The 22,291-nt window shown below is 42.8% G+C and overlaps 1 protein-coding gene across 2 annotated transcripts in view; it reads right to left on the bottom strand.

Moving 5' to 3' along the window:
* Positions 1 to 1,686: 1,686 nt before the first annotated feature.
* Positions 1,687 to 22,291, bottom strand: part of LOC122945011 (E3 ubiquitin-protein ligase RBBP6-like) — a 40,910-nt gene continuing 20,305 nt past the window's right edge. The window contains exons 4-17 of one of the 2 annotated variants that reach the window (XM_044303799.1): positions 19,684 to 19,728; positions 15,569 to 15,657; positions 15,373 to 15,469; positions 15,090 to 15,229; positions 14,223 to 14,395; positions 13,006 to 13,109; positions 12,249 to 12,586; positions 11,862 to 11,964; positions 11,714 to 11,774; positions 9,989 to 10,052; positions 9,392 to 9,760; positions 8,415 to 8,516; positions 6,014 to 7,771; positions 1,687 to 5,149 (exon numbers count right to left, since the gene is read on the bottom strand). In XM_044303799.1, coding sequence (XP_044159734.1) covers positions 3,451 to 5,149; positions 6,014 to 7,771; positions 8,415 to 8,516; positions 9,392 to 9,760; positions 9,989 to 10,052; positions 11,714 to 11,774; positions 11,862 to 11,964; positions 12,249 to 12,586; positions 13,006 to 13,109; positions 14,223 to 14,395; positions 15,090 to 15,229; positions 15,373 to 15,469; positions 15,569 to 15,657; positions 19,684 to 19,728 — 5,142 coding nt within the window. In that variant the 3' untranslated portion in view covers positions 1,687 to 3,450. The remainder of the gene's footprint in view (positions 5,150 to 6,013; positions 7,772 to 8,414; positions 8,517 to 9,391; positions 9,761 to 9,988; positions 10,053 to 11,713; positions 11,775 to 11,861; positions 11,965 to 12,248; positions 12,587 to 13,005; positions 13,110 to 14,222; positions 14,396 to 15,089; positions 15,230 to 15,372; positions 15,470 to 15,568; positions 15,658 to 19,683; positions 19,729 to 22,291) is intronic. The other variant, XM_044303800.1, reaches the window with a different exon arrangement.

Raw genomic sequence — 22,291 nt, 5'->3', positions numbered from 1 at the left:
AATATATATATATATATATAAATAATGGATCCGTTTCTCCGGATGACATGCGGAGAGATGGATCCGTTCTTGCAATGCATTTGTAAGACGGATCCGGATCAGTCTACAAATGCTGTCCGTTTGCATGCAGATTGCCGGATCTGGCAGGCAGTTCCAGCGACGGACCTGCTTGCCGGATCACTCTGCCGCAAGTGTGAAAGTAGACTTACTGAAAAAAATGAACTTTTGCACGATATTCTAATTTTTCGAGTTTCACTTGTATATGCGGATGTAATGAGTTATGGAAGTGATTACAATATTAGAGCAAATGGAGGTTTATTGGGTGAAACTGGACAATTGAAAGGAGGCCCCTAGACCCTGTTGGGCCGTCTCTAGCCTAGATACAGCCTCTCGCCTGGATACAGGATGGGATACGGCCTCCAGCCTGGATACATGGACTTGGTGGCATACAGGTTCCTGTGGCACATTTGCCCACAGATGTTACAGCTGGGCCTGTAGATCCTGCACACTTGTAGTTTGCTGAAGCTGGCGTCCCAGCTGGTCCCATAAATGCTGGATTTGGTGTTAAATCTGGTGACTGGGCAGCCAAGGAAGTGTAATCTGGAGGAGACATTCCTGGGAAACCCTTGCTGTGTGTGGACGAGCATTATCTTGCTGAAAAATACCAGTTGTCAGCCCGGCCATGAGAGGAACACATGTGGAGGCAGGACGTCCTGCACATATCGCTGAGCTGTTAGTGTCCCTCGTATCACTACTATGGTTGACCAGCTGTCTTATGTAATGGCTTCCCAGATCATCACATCAGCAGTGTGTCGCTCCACATCAGAAGCTGTATTGAAGCGCTAACCACAAGGCCTCCATACTCACATCCCAAACAGAACCTGGATTGGTCACTAAAGAGGATACGGTTCCAGTCTATCAGTCCAGGTTCACTACACATCTGCTGGCTGTCAATGGCAGGATATGTAATGAGTGCCATGACACCAAATTCCCTTCTGCTAAGTGCCCTGGGCAAAGACAGGGGTGTATAATGAAAGTGTACCTGTGTCTGGATGGTGGACAATAAAACTGTGGGAGCTGCTCGTGCTTGTCGGTAGATCAAACGATCCTCTCTACTGATGGTCTGTCAGGAGCCCGTTCGCCGTGTGTGTCCTCACGTAACCACTGCTCCCAACATCTCCTAACAGCTAGGTCAGAACAGCAGACAGGGCGTTAAATCAACCTCTGTTGTCCTATAATGCGCCTTCTCTCAAAGTCTGTCAACTGGGCAAAATGTTTTCAAGTGTGTCATAGAGGCATGTCTAAGTCAGCAATCCCTCATCAGGAGGTACACTACCCAAAAGTAGCCCCTGAAAGCATTTGTATATGGCAGCAGGGGAAGCACTTTTACACCCTCTTGTGGCAAGACCCAGTGTCTAATCAGACGACACCTGTAATCATTTACATACCTGTCGGAGGTATAACTGCATGCTGGGTTTTCTATCTGGGTCCAGTATTTTTCTGTCAATGAACACATATTCAACAGCTTTCAGGCTGCACCACTGAAGTGCATATACTGTAGAGCCCTTCTGGTCAGCCTACAATTCAGTGATATCAGGAGGCTGACCACTCACAGATGAAAAATGCAGACGATTGGCATGGATAATGTTAAATTCATTGTCATTTATTCACAGAAGAAAAAAAAAATTATTTTACACGGCTTTATCTGAGGTAGGGTCGCTCATTCTCTAGTTTACAAATCGTTTCAAACAAGGGGACATCACATTTCTTTACCTTCCCTGCATAGTGCCAGTTCTTATGAGGATTAAAAAAAGGAAAATGCACAAGATAGTAAAAAAAAAATAATAATAATCAAACCAAAAGCTGTACAGCTGGTAAAAAGTGCAAAGAAAGCCATGGATAGCAGCGCCCGCAGGGTTAGATGTAAGGACTCGTCCCTTGGTCTGTACTGATGAGCTTGGTCTGTAGAGTAAAATCTAATTTACTGTTTCTTCCACATTCGTGATATGATCCCTGCATCGTGCAGCAGATTATTAAGATTTAGGAACAGTTTACATGCCTGATCCAGAGCAGTAGGTTTTCTTGCTACCTCTACTGTGCACTTCTCAGATCCCGCGTCTGCAGCTAGAGGGTCACCTTGAAATAAAGACATTGCCCTAAACCTGTTACCAGCCTATCTCCACCTGCTACCTATGCCTAATGCACTATGCAGGAGATACTGATTAAATTTCCCTGTGTAGTAGGGGCCTCTGTCATTATAAAGTGTTTATGTGCAACCACAGGAAGATTACCCTGCAGTAAAACGGACGCCGCTAACAAGCCGATTAGAAGGAAATAGGCACTCATTTGTTTTGTTTTTTTTACTTTACAGTAGATGGTATTATAACGTATCCTTCAAGTGTAGTTTGCATAAAGTGTTGCTTTTACTCATTTTGTGTCCTATTTTGATTTTCTTTTCCATTTACATCCAAAGCCTCATTCCGAATTCTCAGGGTGTTGCTTGAGCTCTGATGATGGATAGACTCAAGCAGCCAGGTCACACGCAACTCAAAATCAGCACAAAGTATGTCGTTTGAGCAAACAAACTTTTTATGTATATAAAAAAATAAGAGAGTCTAGGTTAAAAAAAAAAAAAAAAAAGTGGGCAGACCATAGTGAATGTCCTTTAACACAATGACATGCCCACGTCTGCACGGATGGGGGGGAAAAAAAAAATTCTCCCATAGTCTGCTTTGTTGATCGCTCTTAGAACAAATCAGGAAATGTATAAAAAAATAATAAAGTTGGAATCACTATTTACAGTACAGATTTGGGGAGAGGTCACGCTCCTTCCCACTCTTTGGAATTGACCGCAGTCCTTGCTCCTAATTTGTAAAAGTGTAGTAACATATTGTTTGGGCCATACGGGCAGAGTTCAGGAGACTGGCGCCTGTAGTCGTTTGCCATGTTAACCCACCAAGGCAGGCAAGTGGTATCTGGGGTTACCTAAAAAAAAAAGAAGAAGAAAAAAGAAACAGAAGCAGGCAAGTGGTATCTGGACTAAACCTCAAGAACATCTGGGGCAGGCAAGTGGTATCTGGGGTGACCTTAAAAAAAAAAAAAATAAACACTGGGGCCAATCCTGTCATCTAATGGCATCCCAAGCTGCTGATCTTGCAGGGCAGATATTGAGGCTCAGGCTACATTGGCACAGCTCGCCCTAAGCTCACAGCACCCTCATTTTCATCTAATTCATGGCTAAATGCCTAGTAGATAAATAATAAAAAAAAAAGAACCAAAGTATTTGCAATATGGTCACAAGACACAGATTTCTGTACAAATATTTCCTTTATAAAGCTCTGATGTAAAAGTCAAAGAATCAATATATTAGGTGTGGCACAGTTTTCAGTTATTTACACTGCAAGATAGCTTACAAATGAATACAGGAGACGGAGGGCAGGCGAGCTGTCACTACGAGGTCGCAGGAGGTTTGGCTTTAGTGTCCTCCTTTTCAGTCTCTTTGTCTTTACTTTTCTTGGATTTCTTTTTTTTGTGTTTGTGTTTCGGGCCCTTCTCAGTCTCTGACTCGTTACCTGTGTGCTTCTTATGCTTCTTGTGTTTTTTATGCTTCTTGTGTTTCTTTTTCTCCTTCTTCCTTTTCTTTTTGTCTGGGCTGCCTGTGGAGCTGACGCTGCTGCTGCCGGAGTCGCCAGGGCTTTGGCTGCCGGCTGGACTGTTTGGGCCAGTGGCAGGCAAGTTACTACTACCCATATCTGTAGCTTGTGTGTGTTCATCGTCCTTGTTTTTAGTTTCCTGAGGGTCGTCTTGTTTGACAGAGGCCTCACTATCACTTTCATTGTAATCAGGCACAAATGAAGCTTCATCAGTGTCTTTGGTCAAGTCTGTGGAGAGCCGTGTAGAACGGCTTTGAGGACCCTTTGTCTTGTCAGAGGCTTCCTTGTCCGTTTTTACTTCTGGTGAGGGACGTTTAGGGTGCGATGATCTTTTATCACTCGTGTCTTCTGAAGTTTTTGATTTAGATGGGGCTTTCTCTTTCCCTCTTTCACTGCTTCTGTCAGATGACACTTGATCAGTATTGCTTTGTCGCTTTGAGTCTGACGACTTTTGTTCAGCCCTTGGCCTGCGCTCTTGACCAGGACTGTGACTGCCACTCTTAGAGTCTCTCGGAACTTTCTTAGGTTCTCTAGAGTCGTCTCTGGGTTTTACTTTTTGGGAGTTGGACGATGAATCTTTGTTCCTGAGAGGAGATTCCTTTCGTCGCTCATCTTTTCTCCTGGAACCACTCTGATCCCGACTGTCATGATCTGACTTTTTATCACTGTCTGGCCTCTTTACCTTGTCATCGTGCTCAGACCTTCTCTCTCGCTCTCGGCTTTCATGTTCTTGTTTTCTATCCCGTTCTTTGCCGTCATGTTCTTGCCTCCTTTCCCGATCTTTACTGTCGTGTTCAGGCTTTCTGTCACGTGAATCGTGGTCTTGCCTCTTGTCATGATCATTCTTTTTGTCTCTCTCTCTGCTCTCATGTTCGGTCTTTCGGTCTCGGTCATGTTCCTTCTTATCCCTCTCTTTGTTCTCATGTTCTTGTTTTCTATCTCTGCTGTCTCCACGATCAGACTTCTTCTCGCTAGTGGGAGTAACGTCTTTGTTGGAACTGCCACGTCCTGATTCCTGTTTTTCAGATGACTTCTCTTTTGAGGACTGTTGGTTGCGGTCAGAACTGCTGTCATTTTGGGAACTTCCTTTTCTTTTATCGGAAGAGTCCTTGTCAATTGCAGGACTATTTTTATCTTTTGATCTGTTCTTGGTTTGGGAAACATTGGTTTCCTTGGTTGATCTGGCATCTTGTGGCGTTCCATCACTTCCCTGCTTCACTTCTTTCTCTGGTAAAATTACAGTAGATGCTGGTTTGGATACAACACTCATTGGTTTCCCAGGATTCGATGTTCCTTGCGAGTCCTTAGCATCGTCATCTTCAGACTCAAATTCATCCTTGTCCCATTTTGACGGTGGAACTTGAATCATTATGATGACATCTTCTGCTGGTTCCATACTATCATTGGTATACTCCTCTAAGGTCTTAATAACCGTTCTTTTGTTGTCTTGCTTTTCTTCTGCTTTCCGGAGAGGACTCCCACCTGTGGAGCTTGTGCTGTTAAAAAAAATGTAATAAATTAGTAAAAACGAAATAGAACTAGCACAGTGTGAAGACGTATACCCAAATGCAATAAATACAAATCATTAAATCGCCAACATATAGGTAGCAAGTTAGCACTTCTTAACAAGTCTAATTGGATTTGCCTGGGTTTCATTTGCAGAAATAAGGGGGAAATTTATCAAAACAGGTGTAAAAGAAAACTGGCTTAGTTGCCCCTAGCAACCAATCAGATTCCACTTTTCCTTTTAAAAAGAAGGTCGGAAAAATGAAATCTGGTTGGTTGCTATGGGCAACTAAGCCAATTTTCTTTATCAGTTTTCATAAATGTCACCCACAATTTATATTTCTATATAGTAACCCCATGATTATGTGCATCTTCGTAGCAGCTACCTGGCATTGGTTGCTAGAGCTTTACACAACCATATACATACAGAGCTGACATGTATAGTCACATATTTCTTTATATTTATTCACAATAACATGTAAGGCTAGTTTCACATCTCAGTCTGTCTTCTCCGGCAGGCTGTTCTGGCATAGAGTTCCCCACATTGCAAACATGCCAGGATCTGGACAAACACCGCTGCACGCAGCGGTTTTTTGTCCGTCCAGTTCCCAGCATTTTATGCCAAAACAGCCCGAGAGGACATAGGATGTGAAAATAGCCTAATATTTCTTTATTTGAATCTACCAGTTCCTCTAAATGTCCTCTACTGTGCCTACTTTAAGAATACTTCACAATTAATTTCTAAGTACCCAGTACGATCCTACAAAGGTGCAAATTATATGTCAGCAATTCAAGGAATTCCTTTATGATCAAAAAAATATCCCCTTCCAATATATGCTATCAATCATTCCTACCTGGTATAGTCGACCAAGGTGGATCCAGATCCATCAGGAGCAAGTACCTTCTTTCGTACTTTTCCCTTAACACGTTCTGCCTTCGGTTTGGCCGGGGCTGTTGGCTCGTTTTTGTCTTGTGCTTCTTCTGTTCCAGCAGCAGTTTCCGTGTTTGTTATTTTTTTCCCAGTCTCACGGTTCAGTTTAATCTTTTTCACAGTTGTTGCTTTGTCCTTCTCGGGAATCTTCTCGGGTTTGACAACCTCTGCCTCAGATTTTAGTTTAGAAGCAGGAGGTTTTGGAGCCTCAGGAGTCTCAACTTTTATAGTCTTAGCTGGTTTTTCCTGTTCCTTTTCTGCAGATTTGTCATCAACTTTTCTCTTGCGTTTTTCAGGTTTGGACTCAGCTGTTCTTGGTTTCTCTGCTGCCTTTTTAGCCTTTTCTTCCTTAATTGTTGGCTTGTCCATCTTAGTGTCTTTTGTGTGGTCCTTTTTGCTCTTCTCCTCTTTAGACTGTTTTTCCTGATTTTCTTTTATTACCTTGAGATGGACTTTACGAGGCAACATAGTCTTATCGTCTTTTTGGCTAGACACATGTTTTGAATTGTCGTTCTTCTGCAGTTCATCTTTGATCTTCTTCGGTGGTGGCTCATCACTCGCCGGTTTAGCTTTCTCTCCGTCCCCTGCTTTTGGTTTAGCTTTCTCTCCGTCCCCTGCTTTTTCAATCCTGATTACCTTGGATAAAGTTTCTTTCTTGGGCTGGTTAACCTCAGCTCTACGTTTAGTTTTATCGACTTTCACTCTTGGTTTTTCTCGTTTGTCTTTATCAGAAAGAGGTTTCAGCGCAATAGACTCGGCATCCATGGGCTCATCTCTAACTGGGGTGGCATCATCTTTGCTGGTGGGCACAAACATATGTTCGTTTCTTTTGCCATCATCCCCATGCGGGTCTCTGTGCTTTCTCGATCCATCAGTTCCAGTCTTAGGCAAACCTTCGCTTTCTTCTTTCCGTCTCTTGCGATGTTTCTTATGTTTGTTTGCCCTCGAGTCGCCAGATTGGACAAAAGGTTCTCTTTCCTTTGATTTTCTAGTGTCCTTCATGTGTGCATCACGTGGCAGTAGTTTTTCCTGATATCCACCAACTAAAGGTGGGCGCAGCCGGGGTAGTAAAGGTGCAGGATAATTTTCTCTATGACCACGATAAGGCGAATGATCTCTTCGAGTCTGTGGTGGAAGAAGAAATCTGTTTTCTGGAAAATTTTCCCTACCGATTGGCGACCTCTGTCTTGGAATGGCATTCAATGCACATCCTTTATAATACTTTTCAAACCATTCCCTGTAAGTACGTTCCCACTCTCTGTAGGCCTCCTTTTCATAAGGATCTCTCAGATCCGGCTGACGGCCATACATCGCTTTGAGATCATAGGGTGGCAATTCACGATAGCGGTTTGCATAATCACGTTCCCCTTCAACTTGCTGAAGAAGTCTCTTATTAGCAGGAGAAGGTGGTCTGTAGGGTGGGGATCTAGATCGAGAATGGAATCTCCTGTATGGTGATCTTGACCTGGACCGAGGATATCCATGAGACCGGGACCTGGAGCGGTAAGTACGCCCCTTTCCATGGGCTTTCCTCTGGTATGAAGGAGATCTTGAAAAAGACCGAGAACGCGATCGACTAAAAGACCGAGAATATGAGCGTGACCTTGAAGAACCAGATCTTGATTTAGAGTAAGAGTACGAACTTTTAGAGTATGATGATCCAGAGTAAGGAGATTTAGACCTATCAAAGGTAAGAGAAAAACATGAAAAGAGCAAGAGCATGTATTTCTTTTATGGTTCATTTTAAGTGACTCCTCACACTTAGAGTACTTTCACACTAGCGGCAGGGGACTCCAGCGGGTGATCCGTCCTGCCGGTAGTTCACGTGTGCCCCCGGACTGCCGCTCGGTCCCCATTGACTATAATGGGGGTGGAGATCCGGTGGCAGCACGGTGAGAGGCAGCCGGACTAAAAGTACTGCATGTCGTACTTTTAGTCCGGCTGCCTCTCGCCGTGCGCTGCCGCCGGAACTACAACCCCATTATAGTCAATGGGGACAGAGCGGCAGTCCGGGGGCACACGTGAACTACCGGCAGGACGGATCCCACAGGCTGTTCAACCGCCGGAACAGCCTGCCGCTAGTGTGAAACTAGCCTTAGAAATAAAAATTTTACACTATTAAAGCATGCAAATGGTATTCCTAGAAAAGGTCAGGTACATGCAGTTGCACTAAATACGGAGTGGGGGTATGGATAATTAATGTTTTTTGGCAGTGATAGACAAAATCCTGAAAATGTACACACAACGCAAGGGATGACAAAATTGCAATACACCCCAACAAAAAAAAATAGTAAAATACAGGTCATGCTATATTCTTTTCTCACCTGGAATAAGAACGCTTCCGCTCTTTTTGAATTTTCTTGTATTCAAGCAGCTCTTTCGCAAAATCATTAGCAAATTCTTCAAGTTTCGATTTCTTCTTCTCTCTGAAGGAAAACGTAGGATTACAAGAAAAGGAGGAAAAAAAAAAAAAGAGGAAAAAAAAAAGTCAACATGCAAGTTGCTGTCTTTATGATAGAAAAGAGAGCTATATGCATAGTTGTCTCAAGTGTTCGGTTTCAGGATCTTGTCTTATCACAGAATCATCAGTAATACAATATGATTTATAATTACGGTATCTTTTCTCATTTCACACACACTTTAATGTAAAAGAGCCCAAACATCTTCAACGGAGCTTGTTCAGCCGACAACTATTCCTCCTGACTCCCCTATATAAATATGCTGGGCTCAACTGTGTGTGCATGTGTTCCCAATGGAGAGAATGTAATAAGCCTCAACCAGACACCCCTGGTGGTGGCTTACCTCCCTGAGAACTAAGATTTGGGTGCGAGTCAGCACACGGTCACACATATAAGTTAGCTGGTCCTGCTGACTTTGTTCTTATATACATAGGCGTGCATGCACACTGGAATTGATTTGAACAAATCTTACGCACATGCTGTGGAAATTTTCTGTGCAGATACGGAATCGCTTTTTGCTCTGCCTTTCAGCTAAAAAACCGCCTGCAAAGTGGATTTTCCTGCTGCATGTGACTGTACTGTTTCGTCTTTAGTAATGCGGAGTAAGAGGCAATATAGACAGTGCAATATACTACATCTTTGTATGATACCATCTATACCCTATAACTTTACCTCACTGTGCAGTTTACCTAATTCAATTACAAATAGGCATTAAGTTGAATTCATTAACTACCATGAAATATATTACTTTAATCCAATATTTCACTTTTTTTTTTATTTCTAAATCTAAAAATTCTTATAATTGAACTTAAAAAACAAAACAAAAAAAAAAACACACTTACTCCTCCTTTAGTCGTCTCTGTTCTCTATAGAACTCTTCTTTAGAGAGGGGTGGTGCCAGGGACGGTGCAGGAATGGCATTGGCATGTGCTCCCTGAACTGCTGTATTGGCCCATGGGGCAGACACTGTAGCAGGTGCTGAGGGGAAGCCTGGGGGTGGTACGTTGTAGCCAGCAGCAGGAGGTTGTCCAGGTGGGAACTGTGGTGGAAACTGAGGTGGTGGTACGCCAGGAGGTAACTGAAGACCATGGGGTGGCGGCGGAGGGAACAGAGGTGTCGGAGGTGGAACATATACAGGACCCGACGATGTCAAAGACGGCACTTGGTTTCTTGGTGGGCGATCATTGTGAGGGTGACGGCCACGGCTATGACTAGAGAAAATAAATTTTTTTTAAAACGTAATCACACTAAATGACGAGTATAGTGAACATTCTAAAGGAATAGTTTTGCCTTTATTTCCACCCACATATACAATTTCTGTAAAGCTACAGCTCCAAAAAATATAATATTCATATGCTTTATAAAGCCACAGGCAGAAAATGTAAGGCTAAAATTAATGAGGCTAAAGTATTCATATTAAATTAGTATTCAATACTAACCCATCCCATCCTATATGCGGTCTTGGTCCAGAAGGTCTTGGTATATTGGCTCTCATCAGTGGAGCTGTGAAATAAAAAAGTACATTTTTTGAAAACCAGATATTAGACCAGAAAAACAGACAGCAGTAGGCCAGGAACTACATACATGCATCCTTTATGTTCATTAATAACTTGCTAGCTAAGGCCTGTTTCACACTGCCGGCAGTGTCTTCCAACAGGCTGTTCCGGCATAGGAAGCTGGATTAAGGCCGGGTCACCGCAGAACCCCATTATAGGTAATGGACGGCATTCAGGCTGGGTCAGGCCTGGTCGGAACAACCTGCCGGATCTGTAAATGCTAGTGTACAACTAGCCTAAGTTTTGTTTGCTTAAATGAAGTCGGTCACCTCCAAAAATAGTTTCAAAGCAAGCATACTGCCACGTGGGAAGGTGCCACAAAACGTAACCATAGGGCTTCTTGTGACAATTCAGTCCTCTTATCCTGAGAAATACTTTTTATTTTTATGTAAGTAGTTTTGGATGCACTATGGTCAGGTCTGCTGCATTTGGTGCACACAGCTCCCCCCATCATCAGTGCCACCAGCCCTGAAATCTGAGGGACTGTCAAAGAGGAGGGGGAGGTAACGGTGCATCAAACAGAGCGGCCTGCCCACGGTACGCTGAAAACCTAATTTGCATAAAAAAAATAAAGCCATTTCTTGGGATCAGTGGACTGGATTTTAACAAGAAAGGTATAATTATGTTTTAGGGCACCTACCCCACATAATGGTATGCTTACTTATTTAGTAGGAGACAGACCCCCTTTAAAGGGATATGCCATAAATGTCTGGTCGATGTGAATCCCCTGACCTCCAACCTGCTGGGTCCATTCACCTCTATGGAAACAGCCAAGCAAGAGTACATACATGTGCAGTAAGGATAAGTGAATGTTCGTACAAATTGAATCATTCATTTAAACGAAATTTAAGTCAGTGAGGGAGTGTCCCTCTACAGAGACAACTAATGTGCCAGCAGATAAACATGGTCGCACATCTCGTGCATGTGCCGTTACTGCGAGTAGTGGTGCATGCACAAACGATAACTAAATTTGTTCAGTGGCGCATGCAAATTCATTGACGCCGATTTGTTTAAACATCACAGCGCACGAGCAGATAAGAGTAACGGCGCACGCACGAGATTAACAAGACCGTGGCATATGAGCAGCCATATTAATCTGCCGGCAGGGAAGCGTCCTGAGCTGTGCGGGTGTTCCTTAAAAAGTGTCAATTAATCTGGATAAATGAGTTGATTCGAACGAATTGATTCAGTCATCACTAATGCGCAGCCACCTGTCCTTATCTGCCTGGACCTGAAAGCTGCCTCACCAGGCAGGATACGGGTTGGGGGACCCCCGTGAAAGCCATAGGTGCAGGTCCCTTGATGTGGAACCTGTGTCTCAGACATTTATGGCATAAATCCTCAGGATATACCATAAACATCTAAGGTGGGGAAAACGTTTTCATTTTGGGCAGCCAGTTGAAGTTCCCCGTGAGCCCTCCCCAGACCTCCTATGAAGATCTAAGTCCATTTAAACCCAAAGGACCTCAGTGTGCCTGTAATATGGACACAAATAGGAAAGTTACACACCCATTTTCATACACCTGGTAATATGACCTAAAAAACAAGAAAATACAAGTGTGGGGTCACTAGGTCTTCATTATTCACAGCTTTCTAACCAGTACTTACTTGGAGGAGGAAGGTGGTGAGTAGAAGGTGGCATTTGTCCAAGCACTGGAACGTGGAAGCCCTAAAACAAATGCAAAAAGTTTAGAACTATTTTTGAAGCTCCAGTTTAAAATAAAGCTGGCTCAGGTGCAGTGATATAAAGACTTACTTTGTCTCCTAAGTGGAGGCTGTTGGGCAATGGCAAGCTGCTCGCCGATGTGACCGGAGCAGAAGGTGTGGAAGAGGATCGAGATCCTTCGCGCTTTTCATGACTAACAAAGGATAATAAAGACCATTAGAAAACGTATCTATAGGTAAAACAGACACGGGTATGTCCAACTGGTGACTCATAGGATTCACTGGGGAGTTAATAATTCTCTCAGCTCATACACTAGTTTTTTTTTTCCAGGAGTGATTAAAATATTGGAATCTAATTATGTCATAATTTCAGTGCCGACTAAAAGAATCCCTAGCCCAAAAAATCTTCCCTCTGTTAGACACTATGTACGCTACTAAAGTTTACATAATGAACAGCAATTTTCCAGCACAGACTTACTGAAAAGAAGGCTCTGGTTTCTCTCGCTCCTTTTGGACAGGTACAGGCAAGGCAGGCTCTGTAGAGGGCGCCGCAGGCTGGGGCTGTGCACTGGTTTGTGCAGGGCTGTGTGCAGTAGATGTGGTAGGAGCAGTGCTTTGAGGAGCAGTAGTTGGAGTAGGAGCTACAGTAGTGGGAGCTATAAGAGGATCTTGCTGGCGAGACTGCACTGGACGTGTTGGCTGCGGGGTGCTACGCTGTGGTTGTGCCGCCTGCTGTTGCTGGCGCTGCTGGGAGGCAGACTGTTGCTTACGAATACTCTTTGTATAACCGGTTTCATTCTTAAAGTTATTCACAGCCTAAAAACAGTGAAATAGAGAATCAGTAATGAGGAAAGTCAAATGCAGCAATTACATGTGAAAAAAAAAATATACTCTATATAGCCTGTGGAAAGCATATAGAAATGAGCAGGTGAATTCTACAGACCACCGATAGTCATAAAAGAAAAAAAAATCTTGCTTCTTGGGCTGATCACTAGACAGAATGTTGCCCAATTTAAAGGGGTTGTCCATAATTAGAAAACAAAATGGCTGCTTTCTTCCAAAAGCAACACCACCTCTACAGTTGTGTGTGGCAATGCAGCTCAGCTCCACTGAAATCGTGGTCCTGTTTTTGGAAGAAATTCATTTTTCTAATCTTGTACAACTCCTTTAATTGTATTGTAAATGCTGGACAGAAGGATACCCTCGGGCATTCATCCGTATAGTTGTTGTAGTACCTGACGTAGGAATTTATTGGCGATTAAGTTATCAGGAGAGACGTCCGACTGATGACATGTAGGGCACATGTGATCCTCCGATTCCAGTAGTGAAGTGCGGATACCTAGAAGTGGGTTTAAAAAAAATTGATTTATAAAAAAACACCACAAATCTCCTTAAAGGGGTTGTCTGGACTCTAGATATTGATGACCTATCCATCTGAACTCTAGATATTGATGACCTATCCTCAGAATCAGCCATCAGTGCTACATTGGTGAGGACCCGGCACCACCACCAGAAATAACACAATTAATGGAGCTGGAAGCAGGAGGCTCCTAATGCGCCATGTAGTGGCTGTGGGGAGTACTGCAGCTGAGCTCCCATTTACTTCAATACGGCAGTACCCCAGAATGGCCATTACACAGCGAATGGAACGCTAAATGTCGGACCCCCACCGATCTGATGAGGACCGATCCTGAGAAAAAAGTCATTAGTATTTAGAGCCTGGACACCTCCATTAATACAAGCAATTACACTCAGCCTTGTGTTATGCTAATGAACACATTATGAACCATCAAGACAGGAAACCGTTAAGGGTAATGGCAACATATGCAAGTCTTACCCCGTGGATCTCACAGTGAATCTACACCAAAATCCAAGTGTGAATTAGGCCTCATGCACACGACCGTTGTTTAGGTCCATTCATTTCAATGGGGCCGCAAAAGATGCGGACGACCCCGCTAAAAAAAATGTATAACACGTCCTATTGACAAGAATAGGCATTTATATTGCCGGCGGCCGTTCCGCAAATTGCGGAAGGCAACACGGGCACCTTCCGTTTTTTGCAGATCCGTGGTTTGCGGACCACAAAAAACAGCACGGTCGTGTGCATGAGGCCTTAGGCTGTGGATTCACTCCTATACCTAGCAAATCCGCTGTAAAAATGTATGGCATTTCTGCATCATCAAGAGCGTGTTGCAGATTTTAAAATCTGAGGAATACTTATTTCTTTGCTACATGTGAACATCGTTTTTAAAACCCCAGACACATATATTGTCCTGTAATATGCTGTGGCCACGTCTAAACATGGTGTCCTAAGGCAGCATAGGACACGGCACAAGGCCCGCTGACTCACCTAGTGATTAGTGTTAATTCACTTGACAAAATGTCTATTCCCCTTGAGAGAAGGCAAAGAAACGCTGTGAAGGTGCAGTGTAATACACGCCGCTATACTCACATTCATCACAGTAGCTGTTTCCACAGCAAGGAATAACAACTGCATCGCTCATCATATCTTTACAAATCATGCACAGCAGCTCGTCAGGGACGGGGTCTTCCTCCTCAGAAGAGGACGACTGAGCCTCAGGTAGAAATGGAGGCTTTTCTTTCTTGCCCATAGCATATGCCACACTGCAATATAAGAAGAATGGGTTAATAAAGGCAATGTTTGGTTCTCTTTAAAGGGGTAGCTACATCTTATCGATATCAAACTGATGGTACATTTCTCGGATATGTTATATCACTTTGTTTTCATGGGTGCCTGACCTCTGGGACCCCCCACAGATCAGCAGTAGGGCCGGGACTGGTGTCCTGATGCAGCCCTTACATTTTTCCCAGCTATGAGGGGAAATGTTGGCCCATTGACACTTTAATGACAGGGTGGGTGGTCAGGGCACAGACATACAGGGAAAGTCAGTAACGAGATCACAGCGCTAAATCAGCCATATAACCCCTTCATTCTCAGGACCCCAGAGATCCTAGATGTTGGACCCGCACCCATCATCATTTCAAAGTACAAGGTTGGCGCTATTTCTGGTGGGTAAATAAGGCTACATGCACACAAACGTTGTTAGTTTCTGTTCCTTTTTTTTTGTCTGTTCCGTAGCCCCACAAAAAAAAAAAAAAAATAGAACATGTCCTATTCTTGTCCGTTTTAGGTATGGTTACAATGGATCTGCAAAATGAAAAAAAACTGATGGCATCCCTTTTTTTTTTGCGGATCCGCAAAAACACACATCCGGTTGTGTGCATGTAGCCTAAAGCAAACATTTTCTTCAAATCCCGCTCAAACCATTAAGTTTACATCAGGTACAGGGAAACTTACGCATCAATGGTTGGTATGGCATATTTTCCAGTGTTTGTAAGCATAGCCCCCTTCATATTGGGATCTTCCACCTCCACCATAAAGCTGCGAGGAATCCCAGTGCTCTTCTTTATCCTGGGAGCAGACTCAAAACTTTTGTCCTGCAGAGGGAAAAAAATTGTTTCAATAGAAAGCACAAGAAGGATCTAAGACAAGGCAGAGGTGAGCCATACGAGGGCTGGAATAGGATCTATAGATCAGGGTGCGCCGGGACTTGGAGCCTTCTTTGCTGCTGTAGACTTACCCCATTTGTCGGACAGTTCTTGATGTAATGACCGGGCTTTAAACATCGAAAGCAAGTGTACGTTGGAGGCGGCGGTCCCAGAGGCTTCTTCATGTAGCTAAGGAAATTGTAAGAAGGAGAAACCCATGGTTATCTCAACCCACCAGAACACGGTCAGAACAGAGATCTGCGGAGAGCATGGCTGCTGTGGACTTACTTGCTAGGGTCATATTCATGGCCAGACTGAGACATCATTGCTCTGATTTTATCCTCTTCAGAAGCATTGGCTTCAGCCAGATTGGCGGTCTGTTTAACAGGCAATTGTTTGGGGAGGAGAAAAAATTAGTCAAAACTGAAAAGGACGCAGAAGGCCCAAGCACAACCAGGCACGCACACATTCAACGCCGTCATATGCCCCTCAGTCCGAGGTGAGATGTGGGACACCATTAGACTCCTATACGCCATGACTATCAGCATTAGAAAGGTTAATACCTACACTGCAGAAGGGAACATGACAAATAAATGGGTACAGCAAACCAGATAGAAGGCAGTTTCCCAAGTATTGATCAAGGCATTAAAGTGTGGTCAAATTGTAAACCTAGAAACTGTAGAATGAGCACCCTAAAGCCACGCCAGTCCTAAGGAGTCATAGTTCCTTAAAGTGAATGTCCACCTTTCACCGGTGTGTCGTTCTTAGGTCCTCCAGGATTACCGTCATACCTTTAGGGCATACAATGAATTTGATAACGGTATGTAGTGAGGGTATGGCCACACCTTCTGAAGCAAAAATCAGGAGTGGAATAAAAAATGTAAAAAAAAAAAGACGTAGCATCTGTCTTCAATACAATCTCTCCTGATTTTGGCTTTAAAAACGGCATAAAAAACCTGAACATGTGGCAGCGACTATTAGCAGGCAGGATTTTAACATCTAAAGGTCATCTGTCAGCAGATGTGTTTGTTCCATGTCCATATGTGCTCACATTGATACTAAGATAATTTAAGTTTTAATATATGCGAACGAGCCTCTAGGAGCAATGGGGGCGTTGTCGTTACACCTAGAGGCATGCACCCGCCATGTTCTCTCAACTTTGATTGACAGGATCAGGTGTGATCACATTTACACTGCCTGGTCCTGTGAAAGTGCAGAGGGCACTGCAGTTGCAGAGAGAGCAGAGCCTCTAGGAGTAACGACAACGCCTCCGTTGCTCCTAGAGGCTCATTTGCATATACTAAAACTTCTTTTTTCTCAGCAATGCGGACACATGTGAACATGGGGCCAACACAGATGCCTTCAGCTGCCAAGTGCACATGCAACAGGTCAGCCAGTGTCATAGGTACAAATCTTCTGACAGATGCCCTTTAACTATAAAAAAAAAAAAAAAAGTTCCTGCCATGATAAAGATATATTAGGAAATTAAATCAGCACAGACTAAAAAGGTGGAAATTCACAATCTCAAATCAAGTTGAACATGCTCTGAAGTATTTGAAGTGCACCTTCACCTTCGAAGATCATTCTCATGTCTACAATGTTAACACTCCTCCTATACTCCTCTACATTTCAGAGATTTCTTCACATTTCTCTACAATGGCCTTCAGCTCCTGGTAACAGCTGCAGGTTTGGCACTCTGTACAGAGCACGGTTTGCATTCTGGGACAGGTAGACCACAGACACTGTAGACTAGACTCATGGGAATAAACCTACAGTCTGCCAGAATGCACTGCAACAAAGGATAGTGATAATAGGTAACAGCACAATACTGACCAACCTGAAGAATTCTGAATACATCGAGAAACTTTTTTTTTGCATCCTAAGTATATGCAATTCTGCTTAACTTTTTATATCAATCAGAACAAAAGTAAACTATGAAAAATGATGTTCAAAGGTATCTCAGCAAAATGATACAAGTCCTGTGCTGCTGCAGAGACCACAAAAAACCCTTAAAGATAGTCATGTGTGAACTGAAAACCTAGAGCCACTTTCAAGAAGACATTAGTGAGTTGGGCTAGCTATACATGAGATACCCATCAGCACATGGCGGCCTCTCCCAATCCGGCCATACACATGTATGCTTGGTACAACACTAAGGGCTGTTTCACACGAGCGGATGCCGTGCGTGACATCCGCTCCATGAATGACAGCCAAGACCCGATGGACAGAAGAAGCACGGAGCATTAACATGACTGATAATGCTCCGTGCCTCTATGTGATCTCTTTACTACAAAATCACAGTGAGATAAAGTTGTCACCGTGATTTTGTAGTAAAGAGATCACAGAGAGGCACGGAGCATTATCAATCATGTTAACGCTCCGTGCCTCTGCAGTCTGCATCAGGTCTTGGCTGTCATTCACGCAGCGGATGTCACGCACGGCATCCGCTCATGTGAAACAGCCCTAAGGTGAGTTTAATGCATGTGGTTTACATTGAAAAGCTCCGTCTAGGGAGCAAGAATTTTATCATGTCACTTCTACAGCTACACAGAGCGTATGAAAAAAATAAATAAAAAAAATCTAAGCTCATATCCCTACAGAGATATAACTGACCAGGTTGTGCCAAGTTCTAAAGTTATCCCCTATACACTGAGGTCAGGACCTCACTGATCACGAGGGTCCTGTTCCCCCGCTGCCGCTCCTTTCATTCTCAATGGGATTGGCAGAGACAGGCGATTGCTGTAGTCTGCCATCTTGGACAATCCCATAGAAGTGAATGGTGTGACAGCAGCCATGCGCAACCTGCTGCTCTATATAAGACCCCCATTCTCATGGTCATTGAGGATCTCCGTAGTCAGACCCTACCGATCAGACGGTTATCACCTATCCTGTGGATTGGGGATCACTTTAAACATGACACAACCCCTTTAAGAAACACATTAGCACAAAACTGTGCTCAGAGGTGGACATACACTTTAAGGCTTTGGCCACACGGGTTTGGTACATTTCTCAGCAGCGTACATCCACGGCATGTAAACTTACCCAATAATACATTCTGGCTCTAAAGACAGAACTAATAGAGCAATTACTTCTGTGGACAGCGCAGACATGCATGCTTATAAGGCTTCTTTCACATCTGAGGTTTTTTTTTTTGCTGGAACCTGCATGGATTCAGCAAAACCGCATCCGGTATATAATACAACCGTCTGCATTCGTACAGAACGGATCCGGTTGTATTATATCCCAGACGAACAAGATGGATCTGTCACTAAATCCATTGTAAGTCAGTGGGAGCCAGATCCATTTTTATTTCCAGTGTCCGAAAAAACGGATCTATCACCGTTTACTTACATTGTGTTTTATGACAGATCCGTCTTGATTAGTTTCCAGTTACGTGATTGGAACGGAATGCATTCTGGTGCACTCCGTTCAGTTTAGTTCTGTCCCCGTTGACCATGAATGGGGACAAAACTGAAGCCTTTTCCCCCCGCTTTTGAGATCCTCTGCCGGGTCTGAATACTGGAAAGGAAAGCGCAGGTGTGAAAGTAGCCTCATTAGCAGCGCCCTCTCCATATCATAATGGTTGTACCAATTTTCCTTGGTCTTACATTTTCTATTTTTTTTTCAAAGCAGGTATAAACATGGACTAGATCACAGCGACATGAGGTGACTATCTCGCCAGTCATGGCCCGTGACTACAGATGGGTGAGTACGGCTTGTTTAATTGGCAGTCTCCAACATTAACCAGCGCACAGTGGATGGGCTCTGCACTCACTCACAGACCAGGCAAACTGTTCAATTGTTTTTATTACAATGAATATTCATTTTACATTAATTGATATCAACTTTCAACATCAGGCCATTTCTTATGCATCTTCATCATCGTACAAATTACCACCATTTGTAAAACCGTAGGCATAATACAAGTATCACATCAATAAGTACAAAAATAAGATGGAGATTGATGCCAGAGTATTTCAGCATTGAGGATTGACAAGGATAATGCTCCAAAGTAACACGTGAGGCGCCAGGTTGGCAAGTGCCATTAAAACGCATAACAAGAAAGGTTAAAGTCCAACGCAAACACTTAACCGTATTTTCTTCCATAGGTTTAAGTCTTCTAAATATAATTTAAAAAAAAAAGGGTATCAAAAATTTCAAAAACTTTGAAAATCAAATGTCTTCAACACCTCAGTTTCTTCTCCTTGAGAACTGGTTGGTGTGTGTGGAGGCATACTGTGCTCGGCAAATATCCCATTTCAAAACGTTGGTGTTTTTTTTTGTTTTGTTTTTAAGTAAAAATCCCTGCACTAAGGAAATATCATAGACACAAAAAAAAAAAAAAAAATACTAGAATGGCAGAAAGCTGAAAAAGAATGGAACAGTAATATGTATACATATACCTTAGAAAGCTGGGCCAGAGATATAGATGCAGAAGCGTCATCAATCTGTTCATGGAAAATTAAATAAATACGTTCAAGTATTAAAAACCAAAAAAAAGTGCAATAAAACAAAAGTTCTACAGTAATGACACAAATGCAATGACAGTTATTTCCATACATCAGAATCATAACCAGTTCATCAGACAAAACATTTTGGAACAGTTTGCATTGGCAATTCATCTTTCACTGACAGATATTTCTATCCATTGTACATTGTGAAGAAATCACTGCATGTGTATGTATTATGGGCATACGGAGGTTTACATTTGGCTCCTTTATTTTCTGTTGCTGTGTACTTTGTATGTTGGGAATAATTCACATGTATTTAGGGGAAGGGAAGGTAAAAAAAATAGAAAGAATAAAACCCACAAAAAAAGGTTCACCTGGCAAGGTTCACTGTATATTAAAGGAAGGCAAGTTTGCAGACTATATTAGGGTAGTGATGAAACAGCCATTCACCATTGTGACCCATAGAGAAGATCCCATTGGTTCCCAAGACTCTGCTATTACTTTGGGAACGGTTTTACCATTGAACTCCAGGCGATGTATATTTGACCTGTATCATTATGAGCCAATGGAATTCACCAAAAATCCCCTTTTAAAAATGTAATTACGCAAATGTTTCCTAAATTGTCAGAAAAGATCTAGCAGGATGTAAAAATTTTTTATTTTTTTTTAAATAATATGAGATATCTCTCTCTCTCTGTATATTAAATACACACACATTATATACAACCAAGTTTTTTTCTGACCATTGGGACCATTTGCCTTATAAATACATTTTAAAATAGATTTTTGGCGAATTCGGTTAATTGGGTTAGGTCATTCAGGAAATTACATTTATGCACCTGCCCCAATATAGTCAGCTGAGTGGAGATATTTGTAGCAGTGGTCCTCTTAAAAGTGGATTTTCCCTAAAAATGGCCACACATTAGTGATTAAGAACTTAAACTACCAATTTGGCCTTTTCTTCGAGATACTGTATACATTTTTTATTTTATTTTTTTATGGGGGGGGGCAGACTTTTTTAAAGCAATGCCCTTTTTCAGAATTATTGGATTTGAGGGGGAAAAATGCTAAGACATCTGTGCATGAAATAAATGTATCCAAGTGATTTACTATCATATGGACTTTTTGGGGATCCTATGCAGTGGCTAGTAAGGAGGCAGATTCACTGGCACATTTTTAGGGTAAGACAAAATACTATTGACTTGTGCCCAACACTTCATTCAGTGGAACCACAGAGTTAGAGTTCAATGGAAATGACAGTAACAGAAGCAAAGTATGCCCTGGATTTAGGGTCTATATAGGAGTTTTTCTTTTTTATTACATTTATATTTTGACCAAATACGTCTAGGCTATGTGACCACCTTTACACCAAACTCAAGTTGCCCAATTCTGTGCTTAACCCCATCGCTAGGGGAGAACTGAACCATCTGCCATCACAAGTCCTCCTGCTGCAAAAACTAGTGCATAAGGCCAAGCTAACCCAAACTATGGGTCCTCAGTAGGGTCAGTTCTGCTAATGAGCGTTTATTATGTAATTGCTTCATTATATGTCAGGGCTAAAGCAGATGGCAAAAGTGCGGCTCCAGGCATAAGCAGATCTGAGAGAAGGGAAAACTTTTTGGAACAGTCTTTCAAAATCTACGGCATGCAATGAAGTGTAATGTGCTCATATGCAAGAGCCCCGAGGATCTGAAACCATCTATACTGCATGATGCTCCCATTTATTAACACACATACATGAAAATCCGTACTAAATCAGACAAGTCACATAGATTTGTGCGTTGTGAAGTCACTAATGCTGGTGGAGGCTGCAGCCTGCACTTCATACCCAAGCTGAGAGCCAGGATTAACCAGGTAAGGATCTGTTCACATTTGTCATATGACAGACACCAGCTGCATCAGTCAGACTCCATGGACTATTAGCTTATGCACACGACCATACGTATTTTGCGGTCCGTGCATCCCTTTGAGGTCCGTGTTGCATCCGTTTTTTTTGCAGATCCATTGTAACAATGCCTGTCCTTGTGCGCAAAATGGAAAAGAATAGGACATGTTCTATTTTTTTATTTTTTTTTGTGGAACGGACATGCGGACACGGAGTCATTTGCTTTTTTCAAGCCCCACTGAAACGAATGGTTCTTCATACGGACCCGTAAGGAAACGGAATAAAAATACGTTCGTGTGCATGAGCCCTTAGTGAGGTCAGTCAGGTTGCAACAAGGAGCCTATCTTTTGAAAGAAGGAAAAAAACGAGTGTTGCATGCAATGACATTCTGCAATGCAGATGTGAACAGAGCCCAAGATCACCTTCACCTTACAACAACAAACAAAAGTTGTTGTAAAAGTGATTTTAGCGCATTTCCAGCTGAACAATAATCATGCGTAGGAAGTGCAGGTGGTGTCCCGGGCTACCCCAAGACAGCAGTCCAAGTTTAATTGCCCCTTTTAAATATATCTTAAAGGGAACTTGTTACATTAAACATGTCTGATCGGTTGGTGATACAGCAGGAGGAGCTGAGCAGATTGATGTAGTGTTTTGTGGGAAAAGATTAATAAAAGG

This window comes from Bufo gargarizans, chromosome 8, assembly GCF_014858855.1.
Source record: "Bufo gargarizans isolate SCDJY-AF-19 chromosome 8, ASM1485885v1, whole genome shotgun sequence".
NCBI lineage: Eukaryota > Metazoa > Chordata > Amphibia > Anura > Bufonidae > Bufo > Bufo gargarizans.
This window is presented reverse-complemented; position numbering and strand designations above follow the sequence as displayed.